This window comes from Oncorhynchus mykiss, chromosome 13 (assembly GCF_057628025.1).
Source record: "Oncorhynchus mykiss isolate SJ-2025 chromosome 13, ASM5762802v1, whole genome shotgun sequence".
Taxonomy (NCBI): Eukaryota; Metazoa; Chordata; class Actinopteri; order Salmoniformes; family Salmonidae; genus Oncorhynchus; species Oncorhynchus mykiss.
This window is the reverse complement of record NC_143034.1, coordinates 35,969,552-35,991,432: the sequence shown is the minus strand read 5'-3', so window position 1 is coordinate 35,991,432 and position 21,881 is coordinate 35,969,552. Positions and strand designations below refer to the sequence as shown.

The 21,881-nt window shown below is 39.5% G+C and overlaps 1 protein-coding gene across 3 annotated transcripts in view; it reads right to left on the bottom strand.

The window, feature by feature from the left end:
• Positions 1-21,856, bottom strand: part of LOC118938438 (uncharacterized) — a 35,977-nt gene extending 14,121 nt beyond the window's left edge. Inside the window, exons 1-2 of one of the 3 annotated variants that reach the window (XM_090196088.1) lie at positions 21,251-21,856; positions 11,899-12,278 (exon numbers count right to left, since the gene is read on the bottom strand). In XM_090196088.1, coding sequence (XP_090052214.1) covers positions 11,899-12,278; positions 21,251-21,578 — 708 coding nt within the window. In that variant the 5' untranslated portion in view covers positions 21,579-21,856. Of the gene's footprint in view, positions 1-9,241; positions 12,279-15,436; positions 16,029-21,250 lie in introns of those variants that run through there. The other 2 variants (XM_090196087.1, XM_090196086.1) reach the window with 2 other exon arrangements.
• Positions 21,857-21,881: the final 25 nt, after the last annotated feature.

Genomic DNA, 21,881 nt, shown 5'->3' with positions numbered 1-21,881 from the left:
CCCAATACCCAATAATGACATCATAATATCCCACAAGACATCACATTGCCCCATAATGACATCACAATAACCCATAATGACATCACAATACCCCATAATGTCAAAGCAAAAACAGGTAAATAAATGAAAACATTTGATTTTCTTTCAAAAACAAGGACATTTCTAATTGATTCCAAACTTTTGAATGGTAGTGTACATCTACATGATGTATTGTTACACCACGTAGGAGCAGTATAGACCTAGTCTGTTCATTATATACATCTACATGATGTATTGTTACACCACGTAGGAGCAGTATAGACCTAGTCTGTTCATTATATACATCTACATGATGTATTGTTACACCACGTAGGAGCAGTATAGACCTAGTCTGTTCATTATATACATCTACATGATGTATTGTTACACCATGTAGGAGCAGTATAGATCTAGTCTGTTCATTATATACATCTACATGATGTATTGTTACACCATGTAGAAGCAGTATAGACCTAGTCTGTTCATTATATACATCTACATGATGTATTGTTACACCGTGTAGGAGCAGTATAGACCTAGTCTGTTCATTATATACATCTACATGATGTATTGTTACACCATGTAGGAGCAGTATAGATCTAGTCTGTTCATTATATACATCTACATGATGTATTGTTACACCATGTAGAAGCAGTATAGACCTACAGTAGCTAGCTACTTATTTAGATTTAGTTTGACTTAATGAAACTGCCTTAAATGTGCTGTAGTAAACATTTTTTATTCTCACTAATCAATCAACACTTTCCTGTCTTTGTATGTCTCAATATAATAGTATTATTTAATTAAATCCATTTAAAATAATCTTTGTCTGAAAATAAAATATGATCCACCTGCGTTTCCCCTCCAGTCAGCAGACGGCGATGTGGGTCTTTCAGGCGACGCTGCCAGCGTTATGTATAATCTAGTGGACGGTTCTTCATAAACAGCTCGTCAACCACCTCAGCTTGCTAGCCAACATAGCCGAAAGATTCAAGCTATTTATACGCTTTCGGTGAATATTAGCTACTGTGTTTTCGACACACTTAGGTCGTATCTACTTGTTAACCTATTTAATGTTACGTTATTTTGTATTAGTCAGCTATAGTAGCTGGCTGGTTAAATTAGCACTAGTCTAGTCGCTAATGATTGCTAGCTAACATCCCCGACCATGAGCTCCCTAAACTACTCTCCTAAATTTGTCTCATTTGATATTAAAGAAATTAACCACATTTGGCGATGGGGATGTTAATCTTCACTTGGTGACCGCTCCTGACGACCTGGGTAAATCGTGCACGAGGGATCCCTCAAACATGGGATCTCAGGGAGACCACACTTTGGGAACGGAGCAGATGGTCCAACCTTTGATCTGAGAGGCAGCGAGCCGAGTGGATACCACATCTCAAACGTAGTTTAAAAAAAGAAAGACGAGCGAAACACGTAAAGAGGAGTTTTTAGAAAATCCTCGTAGGCTCTGAGTGTGTATTTCTGTGTGAGGGGGGCACCTTGGAGGTGTAAACAGGGCCGAGGCAGCTATCTGTGTGAACTGGATGAAAACTAGAATCTGTGTTTACTAGTTAAGACCATTTATGATATAGTAGAAGATAGTAAGGTGCACCTGTAATTTTTTAAAACCTGGACCCCATTTTAGAAGTATTGAAAGATGTACATGTATGAGTTACATTATCCCCGGAGCTAACCATGAGATAGAAATGTGAAAATATTCCTACAGGTTAAAATATTGTTGAAAAACAACTAATTGATTAGGTATGTTTGGGAATAACATTGTGTGACTGATATGAGAGTTGTGTGAATGTGGAAATGAGTCTTAATCTGACGTTTGGATAGTAACATATAGAAATATGCTAACTCAGATTATTGAAGTTTGGATAATAAACAGGATGATATTTTAGAAAGCAGCGGAAGGTCTATAGTTCCTGGGAGCCTTGATTTTTCCAGTGGTCTCTGAGAGGATAGAAAACCGTTGACGATCCCATGGTCATTGTCTGGGAAACAAAAGTTATTTTTAAAATTCTGCTGGGAGTACGTTTGGAGAGCTGCTTCTTAGCTATGGAGAGTCCTTGAAAAAGCTAATTGAATGGTTTTCGTGAGTACCAAATAATTTCTTACGTTTTATATGGATTCTGTGAATATATGAAAATATGATGAATTGTTATTGTGTATAATGATTACTATAGATTTGATAAAGTAAAACTGCGAATATAATGAAATACAATTTAAACAACCCATATGTAAACAAACGTAGGTTTTAAGTTGGTATCTTTAATGGATAATTTGATAAAGATGAGGTTTAAGCGTTATTAAACAGTCTACAAAGTCTGGGCAGTTGTCTCAGAAACTGATGGGAGTGTGTCCACTTTAGGGTAAATTACCCTAAAGATGAAACTATAAAACGCTTATTGGATTTTCTCCATCCGGGTACTACATTTGAAATAAAACTACCTTTAATGCCTGTGGGGGTCTTCCCAGTATGAGAGGAACTGCTAGATTTATTGAATAAACCTTTTTTTCCATCAAGTTCGAGTGAACCGAAGTGTCTGACAAACTGTTGATGTTGAAGGAGCGTCCCGTCCACTAGAATACACCTCACAGTGGCAGAATCACCTGAAAGACGCACATCGCCATCTGCTGACTGGAGTTGGTATCGCAGTTGAGAAAATACTTTCAGACAAAAAGTTATTTGAAGAACCTTTTGTGGGAACCCCTATAAGTTATTTGAAAAACCCCTTATCATGGTTCCTCAAAGAACCTTTTGGGGTTCATTTTTTAACTCCTTGTCCACCCTCCCTCCATTATAAAAACATATAATAATATTGACAATATTTACTTAAATAATGAATTGTTTATTTAGTGGCACCACAAATGTGAATTAATATTTACACTACAATTTACCAAACAAAACACATTACAAATTGCAACATTTCTGCAGACATGTCAGACCATATTAAATAATAACATTACTTTGTAAAATGCTTTTCATGACATTTAAAATAATAATAATGATGTACAATAAAAACAACATGCATTAAAAATGAATCATAGGTAAACTAACAATATTGTAGACTTGATGCTAAATACAGATTTTTCAGCTTTAGTGTGTATCATATCCACTTAGTTATGTTAGGAAGTTTGCCATCTTTATGACCGGCCCTGGTAACGTCACCCAACTTCTCTTTTCCCCAGAACACAGTAACTTAACAACATGTGTTTTTCTGACATTTTTGGGAAATTTAAGGGAAAATAAAAAATACAGCCATAGCAGAGCCCCAAGTCCCATGGAGACGTCCTCGATGTTGTGGATGTTCTCCCCATCAAAGGCCAGTGGGATTTCACTCTCATGGTGAAATGGATTTCCGCTGATGTGCAGTAAAGGAGTGAAGAGCGGTGAAATCTGTGTCAACAAAAGTAAGAAAAGATTAATACACATACAATTAACAAAGAACATAACAAATGTTCAGCTGTAGTTTTATATAACCATGCACACTTATGTTTATGAAGAAACAGATGATTGGTGCATAGGCATACCTTGTCACGGACATAAAGGCCACTCGGGTCCTCATTGAAGAGGTTGGGCAAGAGCAGAATCGCTGCTGTGGTCTCCAGTCCTAGTAAAGCATTGATCTTACTACACTTGCAAATTTTATTACAAAATACATTAGAGAAAGGGAAGGAACAAGAGCAAATCCCTCTTCTGTATTGTCCTTCGGGGACTGTCAAAATACCAGGATGATGTCCTCACCCCTGCCTCTCTACCTCTGCTAGTCCTTGATATCTCGTTTTGGGGAGAGCTGACGACAACGAGGCGGCAGATCAAAGACCCGTGGAGCCGGAGGTAAAAGAGAATGGCTAGCATCTGGAAAATAGATGTGTTTGATGACACGCAAGAAAACTGGGCAACTTACATTGAACGACTGGAACAGTACTTCATTGCAAACGACATTGCTGATAACAAAAGAGTACCAGCGTTGTTGAGTTTAATTGGCCCAAAAACATACAGTTTGCTAAGAGATCTGACTGCCCCTCTGAAGCCCTCAAATAAAACATTCACAGAGATTGTGGAGATATTGCAAAATCACCTATCACCTAAACCACTCCTCATCGCTGAACGTTTTCGTTTCCACAAGAGAGATCAGAATGAGGGTGTTAGTACATATGTAGCAGAGTTGAAGAAACTGTCTGAACATTGCCAGTTTGGAGAGAACCTAAATTACACATTAAAGGGATAGATTTGTTTGTGGACTGAAACATGAACACATTCAAAAACGTTTGCTCACAGAATCAGTGCTCACGTTTGCAAAGGCTGCTGAAATGGCTGTGGCTATGGAAATCGCGACTAAAGATGCATTTGAGTTGCAAAGTAAAAGAAGTACTGACCTGTCACAAATTTCCCTGCACAAGTTTTCACGCAGTCGACAGCGCCCCGTGTGGCCGAAAAATGCAACAGGTGTGACAGAGATGGTCACAGACCAGAGGACTGCCGTTTCAAAGACGAAATTTGTCACAAATGCAGTAGAAGGGGGAACATTCAAAGAGCATGCAAAGCAAAATTCAGTCACAACAGGAAAACTGAGAAAATGAAAGGGTCTGTGAATGCACTAGCAGAGAACAGTGGCAGTGATTCAGATGAACGATTAATTGGTACAATGGAGTTAAACACAGTGACTTCTCCCAGCAGTAGCATAATATGGGTGACACCAGATATCGAAGGCAAACCCCTCAAAACGGAGCTGGACACAGGATCTGCAGTGTCTATCATTTCCACTACCGTCTACAATGAGCACTTTAAGGCTATCAAGCTGAAGAACACAAATGTGTTGCTGAAGACATACTCAGGAGAGAGATTGAGCCCAATGGGGGCGTTGCAGGTCAGAGTGCATTATGGGGGGCAAACACAGCAGTTACAGCTGTATGTGGTGCCTGGAACTGGCCCCCCATTATTTGGCAGGGAATGGCTTTCAAAAATAAAGCTGAATTGGTGTGACTTGAAAATGCTCCACACGTTCCAGTCCAAAGAGAAAGGCACAGACCAAACACTGGAACACTTGCGGAAGAAATACAACACAGTTTTCAGTGATCAGATGGGAACAGTAAAAGGCTTCACAGCAAAACTTGTACTAAGAGATGACGCAACCCCAAAATTCTGAAAAGCCAGATCTGTTCCATACTCCTTGAGACCAAAGGTGGAAGCAGAAATCGATCGCTTGCAGGATACAGGGATCCTGACGAAAGTGGACAGAAGCGAATGGGCCACACCCATAGTTCCTATTGTGAAGAAAGACGGGTCTGTTAGAATGTGTGGGGACTTCAAGGTAACTGTGAATTCAATGTTGCATGTGGACCAATACCCCCTACCACGTCTGGATGACATCTTTGCTGCACTAGCTGGTGGGAAACACTTCAGTAAAATCGATCTGAAACAGGCTTACCTGCAGCTACCGGTTGAAGAGAGTTCCAAACAGTACCTGACAATAAACACACACAAAGGTCTATACAGGTATAACCGCCTGGTTTTTGGCATTGCATCAGCCCCAGCCATTTGGCAATGAACTATTGACCAGATTTTGCAAGGAATCCCAGGAACCCAGTGTATCCTGGATGACATGATCATAACAGGACGCACCGACAAAGAGCACCTGGCTAACCTGGAAGAGGTCCTGAAAAGACTGAAAGAGTATGGTCTACATGCAAACTTACAGAAGTGTGAGTTCTTCAAAGACAAGATTGTCTTCTGTGGACATGATACTGACTGCAATGGATTGCACAAAACACAGGACAAAATTGAGGCAGTGGTACAGGCACCACGACCACAAAATATCACAGAAGTGAGATCTTTCACGGGACTGATCAATTACTACAGAAGATTCCTCCCAAACCTTTCAGCAGTACTCCAGCCTCTAAATCAGCTCCTGGAAAAGAATAGGACATGGCGGTGGACAGAGCAGTGTGAAAATGCATTTCTGGAGGCAAAACGGCTCATAACATCAGAACAGGTCCTGATGCATTACGACCCTGAAATGCCAGTGAAGTTGGCTTGTGATCCGTCCCCTTATGGATTAGGAGCAATCCTTTCACACACACTGAAAGATGGGTCAGAGAGGCCAGTTGCATTTGCGTCACGAACATTGAATGATGCAGAGAAAAACTACTCACAAATCGACAAAGAAGCACTGGCACTAGTGTGGGGCGTCAATAAATTCCACGCATACCTATATGGCAAGCGTTTCACACTGGTTACAGATCACCAGCCGTTGCGTTCCATTTTCAGTCCAAAGAAAGGCATTCCGGCAATGACAGCAGCCAGGTTACAGTGATATGCCCTGTTCCTTGCCAGTCATATGTATGACATTGAGTTTAAGCCGTCATCCCTCCACACAAATGCAGATGGATTATCCAGACTGCCGTGCACAAGAGAAAGACAAAGGAGGGTGGATGCAGTGGACATGTTCCATACCGCTCAGCTCGAGGCACTACCAGTCACAAGCACAGTTATCAAACAGGAGACAAGGAAAGATGTGACCTTGTCAAAAGTGTACACCTACACCATGTCAGGATGGCCAGCTACTGGCAGAAAGGAGCTGACTCCGTATTTCCAGCGGAGAAACGAAATTACAACGTACCAAGGATATTTGATGTGGGGAATGAGAGTCATGAGACCCCAGAAATGCCAACATCTAGTCTTGCAGCAACTACATGAAGGTCATGTTGGAATTGTCAAAATGAAGCTGCTCGCAAGGAGCCACTTCTGGTGGCCAGGTCTGGAAAATATGACAAAGAACTGTAGCGGATGTTTGGAAACCCTTCACATGCCTGCTCCTGTCCCAGTCCACCCATGGGAATGGCCCGCAGAGCCATGGCAGAGAATTCATGTGGACTAAGCTGGTCCCTTTGAAAAGCACATGTTTCTGGTTATAGTTGATGCCCATTCCAAATGGCCAGAAGTGTTTTGCACTGACTCCTCCACCTCAGCTCAGACGATAGAGTGTCTCAGAACAACGTTTGCACGCTTCGGTTTGCCACTGCAGCTGGTAAGTGACAACGTGCAAGCTTTTGTAAGTGACGAGTTTACAAGATTCATGTCAGTAAATGGAATCAAACACTCAACCTCAGCTCCGTACCACCCTGCCACCAATGGTCTGGCAGAACGCTTTGTGCAAACCCTAAAGCAAGGACTCCGTGCAGCAAAACGAGACGAAGGGACTTTGCAAACAAGACTGGCCAAGTTCCTGGCCTCCTACCGAAACACCCCACATGCCACGACAAATGAAAGCCCAGCCGCACTGATGTTCGGGAGGCCTCTCCGCACACAGCTGGACATCATGAAGCCAAACAGGCGTAATGAAGTGCTGAACAAACAAGCCAAGATGCTCTCCGGTGGCCGGGAGCGCCATCTCCAAACAGGACAGGAAGTGATGGTGCGAGACTACAGAAGAGGAGGGAAATGGACAAGAGGGACTGTACACACACAAACGGGACCCAGAACTTACCAGGTTCAAGTGAGCCCAGACATAATGTGGCGGCGTCACATTAACCAAATGCATTCCACGGAAAACAGCACAACAATCGAGAGAGAACAGGCACAGAGAGATCCTGAGAGGGACACACAGGGAACTGTAGAGGACGGTGGGGCAGTAAAGAAACCCCAGGCTGAAAGAAGGGAACATGTTGATGAAGGTGCTGCTATAGCAGAAGCTATAATGGAACAAGCACACACTGAGGATGTTCAGGAGTCTCCAGACAATCCGAGGCGCTACCCAGAACGAAGGCACCGTCCACCAGACAGACTAGACTTATAAACAAACGAACTGTTCAAGTTCAAATTAAAAGATGCAAAATAACTACAACAAGTTCTGGGAAATGTTTCAGTTGTGGTTTGGTAAAAGTAACTCTGATTGTATAAGAGAAGGAATGTTATGTTCTGTTAATTACTGATGTCCCCTTTAAGGATGGAGCACCCTTGGTCATGCGCAGTGTTGTTCTATGTTATTCTGGTACTAACTCGTTTGAGTAAATGTGAAGCTCCAGTTCAATTGCTTGTATTCAGTCTTTCTTATTACATAAATAAGTACTAAGTGTTAAGACGCTACACATTCCATGGACTTGATTCATTTTGGAGAAGATCAGAAAAGATAATTAAGATAATTAACGCGGACATGCAACGTTTCCAAAATGGGATAGTATTGTCCATGTAACGTTTCCAAAATGGGATAGTATTGTACATGTAACGTTATGCCCCCTTGTGAGTTAATAGTATTGCATGCTGTAGCGGGCTATATAAAGAGGAAGACCTCCATTGACGATTCAGTTTGTTGTAACATCTCGTAAGGACAGGTCACCGTCCTTAGTTAGTTAACGTTTGCTAGTTCATTATCACAAAACTGAGAACTGCTCTAGATTGGAAACTTACGTTAATGAGTGTAAAGCCATGTTGGCTTTATGGAAACGATATGCAATATATGGGAACGAATATAGTTGAGGGAAATAATCCAAACCTAGTTGTGCCTAGTTAGGACATAACGTTATCTAGCTAGATAACGGTACTGTACTGTAGCTCATACAACGCCAACGGTCAAACCCGGCTTTCTAATATTTACGGTAATTAACTATAGTAACGTTACGGAAGATATTCACTGAAAACCATCATTGTCTTCGTTATTCATTATTAGTATGTTATATTATTATATTAATTATTTCGAGACATATTCAGAGCCAAACATCAACCCAACTTAACCTCTTTAACTTGTTGTCGCATCCAAACTTGTCACCATCGTTTTCAGTTGTAATTGTGAAGTTCCCGGAAGAAGTCCAGCAACAACGGAGGTTCCTCGATGAACCCACCTTCTAACAAGTTCTTTGAAGAACCTTTTTGGGGCTGTTTTTCATTGACCAAGAACCCTAAGGTTCTTAGGGGATCTGAGAACAATTCCAGTTGAACCCTTCATTTTTAGAGTTGTAGTCGGCTCTATTTACTCTCAAATTCGCAACATGATGATTAGCATCAACGAACAAGTCAGCTGCTGCTGCTCCAATACAGTATGAGGTGAGACGGTGAACTGGGCAGTCAGCTGCTGCTGCTCCAATACAGTATGAGGTGAGACGGTGAACTGACCTTGAATCATAAAGATTAAGTTAATTAGTGAAACTGTTAAAAAATAGTATATGGCATATTAAATATATTACTCTTGTTATCATATAGAAACATCATGGAATATTGTACATTATATTAGCATCAACATACATAATTGTTTCATTCAATTTTACATAAGGATATTTCATATTTTCTAGTTCAGAACTCATCACCTGCTATGTAAAGGTAAATTCTACCCGGGATCCTTGGGACATCCCTACCCTAAAACCTTAACAATTTTAAATGTCAACTTCAATGGGCTAGGGACATCCCAAGGATGTATCTCTACCTGAAAATACATGATCTAAGTGATTGATAGTTGGTATTCAGCAGTCATAAAGCCTAACTTACTTTAACGAAGTACTAAAATAGTGATTTTGTCAGACAGCATCTCTACACTTTGACTGACTTGATCCATTAATCCTTCCATCCCTCCTCAGCCTTCCTCTCCTCTGAGGACCCAGTGAGGGTGGAGCTCAGTCAGAGAGCTGTTGAGGGACTAGTTAGGAAAAACACTTCTACAGCCAGAGAGGTGAGAGGTCACACGTGGTTTAGATGGTAAATATTTGTGTCCCCTTAGTGGTTCATCACATCAGCAAAAGGTAATATGTTCCATCATCTATGTTTATTTACATTAGTGCAAATTGACCACTGATATTGGTGTAATTTCTCACCCTTTTGGCTGTATGAAAGTTCATTTCTCCTCAGGCACACATTTGTTCTTTGATATTATGAAGGTAATTTGTGTCAAATATACTTTTCCCCACTCATTCACCCCATCTCTTTACATTGCTCTCGTCTTCCTAAAACTCACTAGCTTCTAGAACTCTCGTCCCCTTGGAACGAGCCCAAACAAAACTCAAATCAAATTGTATTAGTCACATGCGCTGAATACATGTGTAGACCTAACAGTGAAATGTTTACTTATGAGCCCCTAACCAACAGTGCAGTTTAAAAAAAAATACAGATAAGAAGAGATAAAACTAATCTCCAACATGGAAAAAAAAAAAAATTGTGATCCATGATCCATGGTAACACACTGGTTATTAAATGCACAACACAAATATTTTGACTGCCCACCCTTGAGACAATCAGCAACCAAGTTGTCCTTACCACATGCTCTAGTACATTTGGGCTGGCACATCTGAGAATTAATCCTGATATTCTAAAAGCAGGGCAACAATGTCAATATAATTGTACCCAAAAATTGTCAGTTGGTTACATAAATAATTATGATTACTAAATGTTACATGAAATGTAAATATTAAATATTTGGTTGCATAGTCTTATTTTCAATTACATTTTGCTAGGTGAGATATCCCCAATGTCAAAACACAGTTTTAACGTTTACGAATCAATAACCAATATGCAGAAACAGTTTGGGATAAACTGAAAACCTAACCATAAAATGGGCTATATACACAAACATCTGCCACAATAATCATATTACTTGTATTGTTTAAACAAGCTCCTTATAAACTGTACAAGCACCAGAAACACTGTTGTTTTGACAAGTAGCAAGAAATCACTGATATCGATTAGGGGGGAAATTAGGTTGTACAACTAACACAACTAAAAAAAACATGGAAACGGGAGATTAAAGGACAACCTGCAGAAGACAGTCAGCTACATTTTGGAGTGATGCATTTAAATGTAGGGTTCGCTAAACAAAGAACACAACACTTATTTGTCATAACTCATCGTTAAAATAATAAGTGCGAGAGGATGGAGATGAGGTTGCACGTCCTGTTAAAACTAAAAGCTCAAAAACCACACGGAATCTGGGAATGTGTACATCCCTGGTTAGAGGACAATTTGTAGAAAAAAGCTTGCTACATTTTGAAGTGTTGCATATTGATTCAAGTGGGTCACCAACTTGGTAAGTGTAACACAACTCTTTTTTTTGTTAGTCAATTTTTGTTAAATCACATAAATAGTAACTCTTTCAATTCAAGGCCTGTATTTCTCCGTGAGGCTAATATCCCTATCAAATTGAAATCAATAGAACAGGGGGCAAACGTTTAGAGTTCTACATTGTGACATTATTCAAATAGTCCTACTACAATGTTTAAACATTCTACATTGTGACATAGTTAAAATACTCTTCCTACATTGTTAAAACATTCTACATTGTGACATTAATTCATTGATATCATGAAACAACTCCTTCATGAATGCATTTTCTGATGTTTGATCAGAGGTATTTTATCAGATTATCTCTGGTCACACTGATCACAACTGAGATTTCTCTCCTGTATGTGTTATATGGTTTGTAGTCCGCTTGCTAGACGTAGTAAAACTCTTCCCACATTGAGCACAGCTATAAGATTTCTCTCCTGTGTGTGTTTTCTCTGGTGTGATATCAGGCCGGCTGATTGAGTAAAACTCTTCCCACATTGAGCACAGCTACAAGGTTTCTCTCCTGTGTGTGTTCTACGGTGTGATTTCAGGCTGGCTGATTGAGTAAAACTCTTCCCACATTGAGTACAGCTAAAAGGTTTCTCTCCTGTGTGTGTTCTCTGGTGTTTAGTCAGACAGCTAGACTCAATAAAGCTCTTCCCACATTGAGCACAGCTATACGGTTTCTCTCCTGTGTGCGTTCTCCGGTGTTTTGTCAGACTGTTAGATGTAACAAATCTCTTCCCACATTCATCACAGCTATAAGGTTTCTCTCCTGTGTGTGTTCTCAGGTGTTTAGTCAGACTGCTAGATGTAACATAACTCTTGCCACATTCAACACAGCTATAAGGTTTCTCTCCTGTGTGTGTTCTCTTGTGTGATTTCAGGCCGGTTGACCTAGTAAAACTCTTCCCACATTGAGCACAGTTATAAGGTTTCTCTCCTGTGTGTGTTCTACGGTGTGATATTAGGCTGGATGATTGAGTAAAACTCTTCCCACATTGAGTACAGCTAAAAGGTTTCTCTCCTGTGTGGATTCTCTGATGAATTTTAATGCCCGCTGATGAGGTGAATCTCTTCCCACAGTCAGAGCAGCGGTAAGTTCTCTTCCCTGTGGGTTTCTGCTGGTGTTTCTTGTGTTCAAATGTGGAGAGACTCTTCTCTGCCTTGTCAGCATCATGAGATTGTTGAGGCTCCCCAGAGGATCCACGTCTCTCTCCTGCATGAACAACAAAGTCAGACAGATGGTTAAAGGCCCACAAAATGAGCAAGCATAGTCATATTTTGTCTTGTTTCCACATTAGTAGTAACATCGATGATTGAGTTATTCAAGTTGTTCAAACCCTAAGCAATGTGCCAGACAACATTTGGTCTCCAATATAGGACAATTTCTGTGTATGCTAAAATTGCCGCACAAGGGCGTTGCACATACAATTTAGTTGCAGAAACTCCTCCATGCTAATGAGGAAACCGCTAGTTATGGATGTAGTATATCTGGTAATGAGGAAACCACTAGTTATGGATGTACCATATCTGCTAATGAGGAAACCACTAGTTATGGATGTAGTATATCTGGTAATGAGGAAACCACTTGTTATGGATGTACCATATCTGCCTGTAGCAAAAATGGTGAGCAAAGATTTTAGTTTCTCACAATGTATTCTGAATGTGAATGGGGGAAAACTCAGGGGAGTAACCTCCATTTCCAGATTGCTTATTAGTGAATTTCACACTACTTTGTATTATAATTGTAAGGCTCGTTTGAATGTCCTGCTTAATATAATGTTTGTGTTATCATCGCAAATATCACTTTATACTTAAAAAAAACACTTCAACCAGTAAAATGCTCTTTGGCTAGCTTTAACATCAGCCTGACAATGAGGGTTTGTACACTGTGTTCGCCAAATTGGCACAAAACTTAGTTAATTACCTAATAATTATTACAGAGAATTTATTTGATAAAACAAGTCTTCACTTTAATGCTGCCAAAGACACGACCAATTACATTTGATTTGACCCAGCAAGATGCGGCAGTTTTGTCAATTTATTCATTGTCTTTTGTTTGAAAACACACCTGTCAATGTTGAGTAAGGATGCACACCTGATTACGCATATAGAAGTAGGACTAGTCTACCTGGCCTGAGCGCAAATGTAGGCCTATAAATGTGCCCATTTGGGGATGTCTGATAGTATTTCTGATTGTCTTAACGCACCACCACTAATGAGTTTAAAATACATTTTTTCTTCACCTCAAAAAAAGTCTAATCAAAATAAATTGCGAATGACAATAGTTCCTCAAAGTATTTTTGTAAAAGATTTCCAGCTCTCACCCTTTTGATAACCACTCGGTGGAAAGGGAAAAATGTAATGCTCTGATCCAGTGAAAATGTCTGATTAAAATACCTGATTACTTCTTATCCTTTGCACTAATAGCCAACAGCTGTGTCTGTCCCGAACTCACTAGCGGGGAAACTCTGACAGGCCATGTGCAGCCAATGTGATTGATGGGATATTTATTTTTATCAGGATATTTTCTACCTGCAGTTTTTATATGTTGGCAAAAAAAAATGATATAGTTGGCAATAAAAGTTACTTTTAGAGTTATATAATTTTAATAGAATGTAGATTAATATTTTTGAGATACTATCATAAATGAAATGAAACTGTTCCACGAAAATGTGCATATGAAAAGCATAACTGGCACACAGATCGGTAGAAATGGGTAAGATACATTTGCACTCCAAATGGAAAAGTGTGCCGACCGCTGGTGAAGCCCATTACCGGAAACTTCAGGAGCATAACGGCAGAATTTCTTTCTTCTGGTTAGGTTATCTTGATCTCTGGCTCCCTCCAGTCATTGTGTGTCTTATTTAATCAAATAGCTTAAAGCATCATTCCAGTTCAGTACATACAGTTGATTTTATAAAAACACATGGGGCGATTGGTAGAAAGAACAGATGACTCTTGGTTGACCAAGATGTATTTTAGTTGGGGACAGCACTAGAACATGATTTTGGGGTTCCCAAGTGGCGCAGTGGACACTGCATCTCAGTGCTTGAGGTCCCACTACAGACACCCTGGATCAAATCCAGGCTGTATTACAACCGGTCGTGATTGGGATTCCCACATAGGGCGGCACACAATTGGCCCAGCGTCGTCAGTAATTGTAAATAAGAATTTGTTCTTAACTGACTTACCAAGTTAAATAAAGGTTACATTTAAATAAATACAAAGTGTTTCATGACAAACAATTTTATACAAATCCGCCAAGACACCAACTGTGAGTAGGTTTTAAAACAAAGGTTTCAAACCAATTCATGAATGTAATTAAATCTAGGTATGTCTTGCCTTTAATGTAATAGCATGAAAAAAATGGCTGAATATTATACAATGACTTATCAACAGCTCTAATAATTTCCCCCCAAATGAAATATTCACTGGCAATTCTAGAATATACTATATAGCCTAGAAACCTGGTTAAACTATCACTATGACATCATGGATGAATTCTAGAATATACTATATATCCTAGAAACCTGGTTAAACTATCATTATGACATCATGGATGAATTGTAGAATATACTATATAGCCTGGAAACCTGGTTAAACTATCATTATGACATCATGGATGAATTGTAGAATATACGATATAGCCTGGAAACCTGGTTAAACTATCATTATGACATCATGGATGAATTCTAGAATATACTATATATCCTAGAAACCTGGTTAAACTATCATTATGACATTGGGGATGAATTCTAGAATATACTATATAGCCTGGAAACCTGGATAAACTAACATTATGACATCATGGATGAATTCTAGAATATACTATATATCGCTAGGTTTGGGTTACGGTTGCTACAATAGCGTTCAATATTAATTTGAGTGGTTACATTTCTCCTTCCCCCATCCCTCAGCTGTTAACCCAACCAAGTCTCTGGGCAGCCATTTTGTTGCTGTTTAAAAAACCCACACAACCAATCTATAGTTGAAACAATAACAAAGCTGCAATTCCACCACTGTTTTGGTAATACGATGAGGATGGGGCTGGAGAAATGTAACTAATCTCAAATTCATAGACAGACCTATGGATGCAAGGACTGACCATCCATGATATCAACATTATAGTTCTAACCATGTTGAGGCTATACAGTGTTGATATACATTGTTCCTAGACATTGGAGTAAAAAAAAAAAAAACAGTTGAACTAAGCTCATGAAGCATGTGTTATATTCTTCAATAATCAATGGCTATAAATAAATCATTTAAAAGTCAAAAATTGGATGAAGCTATTGCATATTTTCCCTTTAACATCACACATCAGTTCAACAACTGCAGATTTTGTGCCTCTGTTTTTAAGACAGTACTTACTAGTGTTAATCAGGGCCTGTTTTCTCAAAACCACCTTATGGCTAAGTTCATCGTTAGAACCATTGGATGTCTTAAGATGCGTTTGGGAAACCGGGCCCAGATATCCAGTTTCCTCCTCTTCCTTTTTCGATGTAACAGTCAACTCCCCATCTTCCTCTTTCACTCCAAAAACGGAATCCTCCTCTTTCACTCTGTACGCGTCTTTTTCTTCTTTCACTGAAACGTCTTGCTCTTCTTTCACTGTAACGTCCTCACCCTCTACTTCTTGTTTTACTGTGACATCCTCCTCTTCCTTCTCCTCTTTCACGACAATGTTCAGCCCCAGAGCTTCTTTCTCCGTCCAGAAGACCTCTTCTTCAGCAGGAGAGTAGCTTCGTGACCTCATGGTCGTGGATGTTAGCTAGGCTAATGCTAGCTTAACCAGCCCGCTAGCTGACTAATAACAACACCGTAGATATGAAATTAAATCGGATAACTAACTAGACGACATAAGTGGGTTTAAAACAGTGGCTAATAATCACTAAAGCGTCTAAAGAGCTTTATTGGTTCGGCTATTTTGTCTAGCAAGCTACCGAGGTTGCTGACTTACTGTTGCCGTCCACTACATTATACGTCACACCAGCAGCATAACCTTAAATTCCCAGACCGCCCTCTGCTGACTAGAGTGGGTAACGCAGTTGAGTAAAATGTTTATTTTGTTTTCAGACAAGTTAAAGTGCAGGAAGCATGAGTTTTTACTCACCAGTGTAACAACACAGTGTGGTTAGACTTTGTAACTTGTAGTCACAATCTGGTTACCTATGAGTACAAACAGTTATGTTTTTGCGTTGTTACATATTTATTAACTTGTTTCTTCTAAGCTACCCACAATGCACTATTTATCAACGTCATATCGATGATCAACTTACAGAGTTTGTATGCTAGCTCGGTAGCTAGCTCAAGGAGGATAGGTTGACTCCCAGTTTTTAAGTACAGTATTTAAGATGATTGAAGAGAAAACCATCGGGGAACTCACTGCACCCCCATATGCCATGTCTTGAAATATGCAGACAGAATTTACATTGTACTCCTTCTGACAGCCAACTTTCTAACTCCGTCCATAACTTTATGACATCATAACATTCCCAGAAGGATTATTGAGTCATTGTTAGTTTTACACTTAAGACATGACTCTGCCGTAGTGCTGTAGAATTTGTGAATTTGGCCTCTTGTATAATAAGGGACTATCATTTGTCCCAACATCACAGGTCACAGACTTTGATACAGTTAAAGACTTCCAAAAGTATTTTAATGGGGTTTCTCCCTGTGCACCTTCCAATTTAAATCCATTAAACGAGACAAGTTACCAGACAGGACATATTGCTGATGCTCTTCCTATTGATAACCTGAATGACAAATAACTTGTGGTGGTGATGACGGCCTATTGGATGACGTCGTCCATCGGGATTCAGCCCAAAAAAGAAGACGCTCTGGATTGATCACTGGAGTCAGATGTGAAGGAGGAGGTTGATCATCAGGAGTCAAATGTGAAGGAGGAGGTTGATCATCAGGAGTCAGATGTGAAGGAGGAGGTTGATCATCAGTGAACCTCTAGGATTGTGGCTGGGCTGGCGTTTCCACTTCCAGCTTGGTCTTATATTTTGGAAAGTATTCAGACCCGTTCACTTTTTTTGAGAAACAGACAAGTCTTCAACTGGCAGCTTCATGAAATAGTACCCGCAAAACACCAGTCTCAACGTCAACAGTGAAGAGGTGACTCCGAGATGCTGGCCTTCTAGGCAGAGTTCCTCTGCCCGGTGTCTGTTATTTTGCCCATCTTAAACTTTTCTCTTTACTGGCCAGTCTGAGATATGGCTTTTTCCTTGCATCTCTGTCAGTCACCCTGACATGACAATGCCACTAGCCATACTGCTCGTTCTGTGCATGATTTCCTGCAAGACAGGAATGTCAGTGTTCTGCCATGGCCAGCGAAGGGCCCGGATCTCAATCCCATTGAGCACATCTGGGACCTTTTGGATTGAGGGTGAGGACTAGGGCCATTCCCCATAGAAATGTCTGGGAACTTGCAGGTGCCTTGGTGGAAGAGTGGGGCAACATCTCACAGCAAGAACTGGCAAATCTGGTGCAATCCATGAGGAGGAAATGCACTGCAGTACTTAATGCAGCTGGTGGCCACACCAGATACTTACTGACTGTTACTTTTGATTTTGACCCCCTCTTTGTTCAGGGACATATTATTCCATTTCTGTTTGTCACATGTCTGAGGATCTTGTTCAGTTTGTATCAGTTGTTGAATCTTATGTTCACACAAATATTTACACTAGTAAATAAATGCAGTGAGAGGATGTTTCTTTTTTTCCCGAGTTTATGTCCTATAATTTTGTTTTCACATTAGTAGTAACATCGATGAGTGTTCTAGTGATGTGCGCTAGAAGAAAGTTATTAAAGTTTCTGAAACCCTAAGGGGTGTGCCAGACGACTTTTGGTCTTCAATATAGGCCCATTTCTGTGTTTGCTAAAATTGCGGCACGAGGGCGATGTACACTCAATTTGGTTGCAGAAACACCTCCCTGCTAATGAGAAAACCAATTGTTATGGATGTAGTATATCTGCCTGGAGCAAAAATGGCGAGTAAAGATTTTCATTTTCACTTTGTATTCTAAATATTAGCACCATCAGGAGTGCTACTCAAGGAAACTCACATTAAGCTCTGTGTCTATTCACTAATTCACCAATGAGTGCATTTCACACTATTTTTGGATTATAATTGTAAGGCTCGATTGAATGTCCTGCTTAATAAAATGTGTGTTTTATTGTTGCAAATCAACTGAATTATACTTTAAAAAATACTTCAACCAGTAAAATGTTCTTTGGCTAGCTTTGCCATCAGCCTGACAATGCGGGTTTGTACACTAAGTGTTTAAGAAATTGGCCCATAACTTTACCTAGCAATAACATAGACTAGAGGTCAACCGATTATGATTTTTCAACGCCCATACCCATACCGATTATTGGAGGGACAAAAAATCCGATAACGTTTAATCGGACGATATTTTTTATTTTTATTTAATTGTAATAATGGCAATTACAACAATACTGAATGAACACTTATTTTAACTTAATATAATACATCAATAAAATCAATTTAGCCTCAAATAAATAATGAAACGTGTTCAATTTGGTTTAAATAATGCAAAAACAAAGTGTTGGAGAAGAAAGTAAAAGTGCAATATGTGCTATGTAAGAAAGCTAACGTTTAAGTTCCTTGCTCAGAACATATGAAAGCTGGTGGTTCCTTTTAACATGAGTCTTCAATATTCCCAGGTAAGAAGTTTTAGTTTGTAGTTATTATAGGAATTATAGGACTATTTCCCTCTATACCATTTGTATTTCATTAACACAACAACAACAGCCACCCTCGAAGCAGCTTTACCCATGCAGCGCAAGGGGAACAACCACTCCAAGGCTCAAAGCGAGTGACGTTTGAAACGCTATTAGCGCGCGCTAACTAGCTAGCCATTTCACATTGGTTACACCAGCCTCATCTCAGGAGTTGATAGGCTTGAAGTCATAAACAGCGCAATGCTTGATGCACAATGAAGAACTGCTGGCAAAACGCCCAAAATTGCTGTATGAATGAATGTTTACACGCCTGCTTCTGCCTACCACCGCTCAGTCAGATTATATGCAACGCAGGACACGCTAGATAAACTAGTAACATCTTTAACCATGTGTAGTTATAACTAGTGATTATGATTGATTGATTGGTTTTTATAACATTTATTTTAACCTTTATTTAACTAGGCAAGTCAGTTAAGAACAAATTCTTATTTTCAATGACGGCCTAGGAACAGTGGGTTAATCGGTGTCCAAAAATACAGATTTCCAATTGTTATGAAAACTTGAAATCGGCCCTAATTAATCGGCCATTCCGACTGACATAGACCTACTGTAGGACCCATAACTTCACCTAACTACAACATAGCCCTACTGTAGGATCCATAACTTCCCCAAACAACAAAGATCTACTGTAGGACCCATAACTTCACCTAACAATAACATAGACCTACTGTAGGACCCATAACTTCACGTAACAACAACATAGACCTAGGACTATACATAATTTCATATTTCAGGTGATAGATGGAAACTAAAATGTCTTTGTCATGACATTTCATAACCAGATAATTTTGTGAATAATCCCACTAGGCTACTCTGTAATGTGTTGTCATTCTAAATGTCCTCAATAAAGGAAAATAGCTCTGTGTGTTGTACAATAGCCTATCCATCAAGGATTATGAGCTAAAGTATCTCTGTGTCCAAACAGACTAACGAGACCCGACTGTAAATCAAGAAGACACATTATAAACACCAATTTGTTAGAGATGTTGGATCCAATGTGGAGCACGGCATAACTGTCTATACCAGAGTAATGAATGAAGAAGCACTTTGGTTGTTGTTGCATATTGTGATGTTTGTCATTTGACTGTCATTCAGAAAATTATTTCCTGGATCAGCTGATGATAGTTGAACATGTGACTGTAACTAAACAGCTACAGTATTAAGAATGATGTGTAATTATTGAAGAACCGCGTTAATGACAGTATTGATTTGGGTGTTGTCAATAAAGTTAAGGTGACTCTTGGTTAGAACCACTGGATTTTGCAAACTCAAATTATTTATAATTTCTGTGCCCATGAATACTGTTTTCCCTGCGTAATATAAGGAAACTAAATGTTACGTAGGTAGAGTGCATTTCAGAGATCTGAATCCAAAAAATGTACTAACAGGACAATCACCTAAACCACAAGGCCAAATCTACACTGGAGGAGCTTACCAAGATGACATTGAATGTTCCTGGGTGGCCTAGTTACAGTTTGGACTTAAATCGTATTGAAAGTCTCTGGTAAGACTTGAAAATGGCTTTCTAGATCAAAAACCGACTTGACAGAACAGGAAGGATTTTAAAAAGAATAATGAATTACACATGAAGATCAGTCGCCTATTGGATGACATCACGACTTCCCATCAAGCCAACTCCTTGAATACCTTACTATGACATCACTCACTCCTTCTAGTTTCCAGTTGTCTAAAAAAAACACTATTTTTCTCAAAACATTTATTTGTTTGTTTGTTATTATTTGTTTCCCTTTAATGTGTTTATACTTTACTGTATTTATATATCACTTTTCAACAGGAAAAGTTAAAAATCACTGGAGGACGTCATGAACAATCCATACAATACAAAAACATATTCAAGAGTAGAAAGCCCTTTTAAAATCACACATTAGTTCAACAACTGCAGAGTTTGTGTCCCTGTTTAATAAGATAGTACTCACTGTATTTACTGGTGTTAATCAGATCAATGTCCCTGTTTTATAAGATAGTACTCACTGTATTTACTGGTGTTAATCATATCAATGCCCCTGTTATGATAGTACTCACTGTATTTACTGGTGTTAATCATATCAATGCCCCTGTTATGATAGTACTCACTGTATTTACTGATGTTAATCAGATCATTGTCCCTGTTTTATAAGATAGTACTCACTGTATTTACTGGTGTTAATCATATCAATGCCCCTGTTATGATAGTACTCACTGTATTTACTGGTGTTAATCATATCAATGCCCCTGTTATGATAGTACTTACTCTATTTACTGGTGTTAATCAAATCAATGTCCCTGTTTTATAAGATAGTACTCACTGTATTTACTGGTGTTTATCATATCAATGGCCCTGTTATGATAGTACTCACTGTATTTACTGGCGTTAACCAGATCAATGTCCCTGTTTTATTAGATAGTACTCACTATATTTACTGGTGTTAATCAGATCTCCAGTCTTCTCTTCTTCGTCCTCCTCTAATGTGACAGTAATCTCCCCCTCTTCATCCTTCATTAAAAAAACGTCTTCATCTTCTTTCACTGTCACAGTAACCTCCTTCTCTCCAAAACCTGCATCCTCCTCCTCTTTCACTCTGAACGCGTCTTCCTCCTCCTCCTCCTCCTCTTTCACGGTAACAGCCCCACCCTCTACTTGTTCTTGTACTGTAACAGCCTCCTCTTTGACGAGAGCTTCCTTCTCCGTCCAGCAGACCTCCTCTTCTTTATCAGGAGGAGAGTAGCTTAGTGAACTCATGGTCGGGGATAAAAGCTAGTTAGCATTAGCGACTAGACTAGTGCTAACTTAACCAGCCAGCTAATTGACTTACAACGTAAATATTAAATTAAATGAGGTAGCTAGTTGTTTGCACATAAGTAAGTTTACATCATAGTGGCAAATAAACCAGTAAATTGCTGTTTGAATGTTCCGACTTTGTTGTCTAGCGAGCTACCGAGGTGGCTGCATTTGTTGAAGAAGCGTTCCGTCCACTAGATTATACGTCACTGTAGAAACATCGCCTGAAAGACACATCTCGCCATCTGCTGTCTGGAGGGAGGA